The following is a 6,000-nucleotide window of genomic DNA, read 5'->3' as shown; positions in this document are numbered from 1 at the left end:
AGTGGCAGTACATCCAACTCAAGCTTGCTTAAGTAACAGGAGGAAATAAAAGGATTTTCCTCATGTGAACAATTGTGCTCATCTTAATTTATAACATTTCAAAGCCTCCCAAATACATATGTGCTGAACACAAAGGAAGCACTAAAACAGCATCATAAATCTGCTCACAGTGATTACCAGACTAAGAATGAAGCCAGACACATAGCGATGGGTGGCACTATGACAGCTGCACAGGAATACAGAGCCAGATCTCAGACTAAAAATTCAGTTTATCTGGACCTCTTGATCCAGATGTAATCACCTGCCTTTGTAGACTGCCTTTGCAGTGAGCTATGTTTGTACAGAAGGCTTGGAGAAACGGCTAAATGTTAATTTAATACTCACTTTCATCAAAATACAATCAAAGGCAGGAGCAAGATTTCACAACGTGCTGTGATAGTGCTGACCTATTCTACTATATGGCTAAAGAAAGCAAATGGCTGAATTTTAGAGCATTTTTTGGCTCTGTGTTTGTTCTCTTTCCATTTAACATCAGAATTCAGACCTGTGCGCTACCAGCATTGATATTATTACTCGATCATATGGAGAAAAAAGTCTGTCTTATCCAAGTATATAACATATTTCCATGTGAATATTTGTATTCTCATGGCACTTACAGTCTATAAAAGGCCCCATTTAATTACCACCATACATGTATTAAAATACAAACTTATATTAGTACTAATACACCTATATTTATATATACATGTCTTTTAGTGATATATTCAAAGGACTGTTTTCCTTTGAATTTAAATGGATGAGAGAAAGGTGTAGAGAAAGAGAATAATTTCCCTGAATAAAAATAGGTAGAGAAAGTTCAGCTGAATTTTGGGAGTGTAAATCCTGTCGAGGAGAGAGGCTGACAGTAGTTTTTGGCAAGTCCCTGGCCCATCATTGACAATGCTGTGTTTCAACATGTTTTCCCACTGCTAAAATATTAAGAAACTAAGGATGTTTTTCTAACATATTCTTTTAAATTCTCAGTACAATTACCACAGATTTTTTGAGGAAGAGGGATCTAAGATATACATACAATCTAAGATATACATGACATTCTAATATCCAGCTGAAATAAAAAGAAAGTGGCAAAAAAAAGACAATGAAGTCATAAAGCAGAAAATGAAAGTGGTAAGTGTCAAAAGCATACACAAGGGGGAAGACCTTAAAAACCAAAAAATGATGAAAGAAAACTTCTCCTACAGAATAATTAAATTTCAAGATTTTGAAGAAACAGAGACGCCTATTAATAACCTTCAAAGCAATCCAGCCTGTCTCTCAGGATTCATACACAGGAAAGGAGAAGCATAGCAGCTTATCTTTACCATGAACACTTTTGGCTTGGTACAAATTGGCCTCATTCTGTTGTGCACCACCACCATGTCAAGTCTTAACTGTAATCACCTTCCTTTACAGCAAAGAAAAGTGATTGAGAACAGCCTGCAACTTTTGGACAAAATGGGCAAAAAGTTTCCTCAACGGTGTCTAAGAGAGAAAATGTCCTTCAGATTTCCTGAGCAGGTTTTAAAGCCCAAACAGAAAGAAACTGTCAAAATGGCCATTGAAGAGATCTTCCAACACATCTTCTACATCTTTAGCAAAAATCTAACTCTAGCTGCCTGGGACAGGGCAGCTCTAGAACAATTCCAAAATGGACTTTATCATCAAATTGAGCAATTGGAGGCATGTGTAACCAAGAAGCAAACCCAGTACTTTTGGAGTAAAGAAGTCAACAGGCTCAAACTGAAAAAGTATTTCCAAAAGATAGACTGTTTTCTTAAAGACAAGCAACACAACCTGTGCTCCTGGGAGATCAGCCGTGCAGAAATGAGGAGATGTCTTCAATTGATTGATAAAGTCGTGAGGAAGCTTTACAACTAAGGTACAAAGATTTTGACCTGTTATAATTTAGCTTTAAAATTAATTACATTTAATATTTTTTCTATGGTCTATCTTGTGTAAAAGCTTCTATCCCTCTTTGATCATACATAAATGATTATGCTGCTAATATTTATTTTTGAAGATGTAATATATTATTCAATGTCAGTTAACTTTTATTTGGTGAGCAAGATGTATATACTAACTATAAAATAATCTGTATGACTTTCAAGAGAGGGTTACTCCATAGGAAAGGATGGTAATTATGACAAATAATGTTACTGCATGGTGTTTTCTGCTGTGAAAACGTGCTGTTCCTTTCCATCTCTATTTCACCATTTATTTGTGAATGGACTATAGATCATCACTTTAGAGGAATTACTAGCTTTGTACTGAATGAGTCCACATCAAAAATAAAGTAGTGTACTGTCTATTTAAATGTGCCTGGTTTAGGTTGATACCATTTATTATTCTTTCAAGTGCTGTATGCTCTTTTCTAAGAATATATCTTTTTATATATTTGGTCCATTCTAAATTTGCTTTGTTCAAAGAGGTAAAGTAATTCTAGAATGAATTGTCCACACAAGAAATTGTTTGCAATAACTATAGCTTCTGCAATTACTTCTCAGTTGCATACTCTTACTTTTAATTAAAGCAGCTTTCCTTCATCTAACTTTCTGGGGAGAAGGCTTTTTTTCCATCCTGCTGTGTTTCCAATTCACTTTAACTGCTTTCTCAACTTTGATTCCATTCCAATTCACTTCCGTTCAGTGCTGTCCTTTATTGTTCCTTGAAATCTACTGCCTCTTTCCCTTTGCTCATAAACTGACCCACAGAAACATGTATTCCAGCAAATTTTCCCCCCAAACCACATAGCCTTGATTAGCAATATAAAAAAATTCCTTGAAATAACCTGCTTATACTTGGCAAAAGTCCGCTGATTTCTGCAAGGCCAAATCAGGATTTTACCCTTGGGAAATTGTCCCTGGTTAACTCCATTTCAAATGATTGTGTTTTCCCTAGTTTCTTAGATATTTTTTTAAAAAAAAAAAGAAAAAAAAGAAAAAAAAAAAAAAAGCTGCTATTTCCTGTAGCCAAAGCTGATGAACTCTGGACTCAGGCTTCTGGGTCCAGCATAAAGAAACACGGCAGAGTTGGCATGGCCATAGTTCCCAAGGGAAGGAAATGTCAGTCACGAAGCGCTGACATTGCTAGGGGTTGCTTCTAGCATCTAGCAGGGAGCCACTTTAAAGTTTTCCCTGGTCTCTAGCCATTTTAAGTAGTAGCATGCAAAGCACTGATAATGCAAAGGTGAATCTGTACAAAAATGGACTGGTAAGAGCAATAGCAATGGTAGTCCAGATGTCATGTGCCATATCTGTGACACAGGTCTCTTTTGCAGGGTATACCCGCCCTCCTCTCTGCCAGCATGGATGCAAGCTAAAGGAGGTGTTGAGAGCAACAGATACCAGGTCTGAAGCTGAAATACCAGAAATACAGCCTGATAACAACTTCACCATGATGCAGAATAACCGGATAGACTAAAGGGAGAAAGCAAAGAATCAGAGCCATTTTTCTGCCTGGTGAGATCCCACCAGATGTATTACAGCCTAAAGTGTATTTCTTGTGCTTTGTAACTCACAGTACTTGGAATGACTGTCAGACTGTGAGAAATCTGATTTCCACTGCTTGGTTTTTGGTTTTGGTTTTGTTTTGGGGTAGGTTTTTGTTTGTTTGTTTTTTGTTTGTTTGTTTTTGCCTGTACTATTCAGCCTATTTAGCTTTCTATTTCCAATATGACATTCAGCCTAGTTAGTTTTCTGGTTCTGATATCCTAAGTGACTTCTGAAATGCAGTAAACCCATTTTGAAACAGCCGCATTTTTACTGCAACTTAGAAGGAAATATTTTCAACTGCCCTCTCATGAAGGGTCCCAGGGTTTTCTGCCTCACTTGCTGGAAGTGGGAAGATGTTAAATCATGGACCACTGATTGTTCAGCAAAGCTCATCCCCCAAAACTTCCTTTATGATTCATAACTATCCTTAACAATCTCATCATCAAGTGATGATATGTTTTGAAGTATTTCAGTCAACAGGGCACTTCACAGTGCAGGAAACAACAGAATGGGCACTAGAGGGCAAAGTGAGATTATAGACAAATATAAGAATTGCAGTTGAATATTTTGAATGAATAAATGAATAAAAATGAATATTTTAGCAAGACGTCATTTCAACTTTTTATGACTTTTAATGACTGTGTTGCTTACCAATAAATTGCTATTGGGTTCACAGAAGGGACTTGAAAGAAAAATGAACAATTTTTGAGGAAAGGAAGAGTATCTCAGAGACGACGGCTCATAAGCCAGCATTTGATTTCATTTACTTTTCAGCTGGGAGGTAATAGAAATTACTTGCAGTGAGACGATGTCCAGAAGACCCATTTAAGCATGGGAACGCTGGAACAGACACAGGTGCTGAACAAGTAAAAGGGAAAAAGCAAATACCAAGCAAGCATTTACAATATTTCTTTGGTTTATTATTACTTTTTAAAGAAAGATAAAGAGTCTTTAAGGTAAAGAAAGAAAGTTAAGATCTTCTTTCCCCCTTGCCATTATAACGTTCTGGAGAGAGCTGTATTTTATCACTGTCGTGGTACCATGTTAGCTGTATGTGATGCCCTTGGCCAGCTGAAACTCTCCAGTATTTCTTTTGGTTAGTATTTTTTTTTTTTTCTAGAAATTAAAAGGTATGCAGCAAAATATAATTTTCAACATAAATTATTTTCAAATGGAAATGAATAAAATAGTGAACACAAAGTCTCAAATCCAAGTAGAAAATTAAACATAGATAAAACAAAATATTTTCAGGCTAGGACTGCTCATAGATAAAAAAGCACAAGACTTGTGCACCAGTGTTGTGCAATGCAGGTTCAGGTCCCAGTCCCAGTCCCAGTCATGGCTGTTTTTCATAGCTAGTCCCACAGCATCTTGTTTACATGTGCAGTGCTGCCATTTTAGGGAAACTTCATCAAAATTGATAGGGTTTCATCTATGTAGAGGCTGTTTTCTGGAATGGATTTACAGGATTGGGTTCAAATGCTTTGTATCCAACAAGAATATTCAGAACAGCTACTGCAGAACTAAAGAATGCTTATTCCAGAGTTTACTCTGGAAAAAAATTATTCACAAGTCACAGTCAAATACAGCTGTCCAAAGCAATTTTTCCATGGGTTTGGTGTGCTCTGCCAGCTCTGGCTTTACTTCTTTTTTAAATTTAGAGAGAGAAAAGAACAAACCAAAACAAACCAGAAAAACAACAATGCAAAACAGAACAAAAGCCTGTGGAAGTAATTTCCCAGTCATCCAGGATTAGCCCTGGCTGCTAGGAAGGACAGCAGGACTCCTCCTTCGGAGCAGCTGAAGGGAAGTTGCAGTAATGGCTGTTGTGGATCAAGCGGACCGACACCAGCGTTGAGGGGTGTGGGCTAGGAAAGGATCAGGAATGGCTCGTGAGGAGATACACTTTGCTTTAGAAAGTTAATGTAATGAGAAAAAAAAGTAAGACTGAATTTGATTCTTTACAATAAGGTGCCTGTGCTTTTCAATATCCAAAAATATTTCTATGATTCCTAATACAAGCAAGGATGAGTCATTTATACCAGTGTTTTCCACACTTCTGTTGACATCACAAAATCTTGGTAAAGTGCAGGGGCTTTTTTGACACTGAGGGCTCCCACAGGAGCGAGCTCTGACAGGGGAAGCAAGGACAATCTCTCCTCTCTGCCTGCAGACATCCTGGGGCTGAAGCCAGCTCTGCAGACCGGAGGGCAGCTGCAGTCATGCAGTGGTGCCCTGCTACTGTACCAACACACCACTGAGCCCACCACTTTGTTTCCAAACATAATTTAGGCTCCTCCTCAGTTGCATCCTGGATGAATACCTCTTCTCTCTTCATGTTTTACAGCATTAAAACCAAAATCCCCAGCTCATGTGAACTGGCCTGTGAAAGGCTGCAAGGCTGATTGTTTCTTCAGAGCGAACCTTCTTGAACCCAAATGCAGTTAGGGTCCTAAAACCACATATTAGC

The 6,000-nt window shown here is 37.8% G+C and overlaps 1 protein-coding gene across 1 annotated transcript; it reads left to right on the top strand.

Moving 5' to 3' along the window:
- The first annotated feature begins 821 nt into the window (after positions 1-821).
- Positions 822-3,652, top strand: LOC118155972 (interferon alpha-2-like). The gene is made up of 2 exons (XM_035309674.1): positions 822-1,918; positions 3,317-3,652. Exon 1 carries the CDS (start codon positions 1,363-1,365, stop codon positions 1,915-1,917), a length of 555 nt encoding a protein of 184 aa, XP_035165565.1. The 5' UTR covers positions 822-1,362; the 3' UTR covers position 1,918; positions 3,317-3,652.
- Positions 3,653-6,000: the final 2,348 nt, after the last annotated feature.

This window comes from Oxyura jamaicensis, chromosome Z (assembly GCF_011077185.1).
Source record: "Oxyura jamaicensis isolate SHBP4307 breed ruddy duck chromosome Z, BPBGC_Ojam_1.0, whole genome shotgun sequence".
NCBI classification, from domain to species: domain Eukaryota; kingdom Metazoa; phylum Chordata; class Aves; order Anseriformes; family Anatidae; genus Oxyura; species Oxyura jamaicensis.
This window is presented reverse-complemented; position numbering and strand designations above follow the sequence as displayed.

Bases quoted from the DNA above. Each gene is read 5' to 3' on its own strand.
- LOC118155972 (XM_035309674.1), top strand. From the start codon at position 1,363: ATGAACACTTTTGGCTTGGTACAAATTGGCCTCATTCTGTTGTGCACC.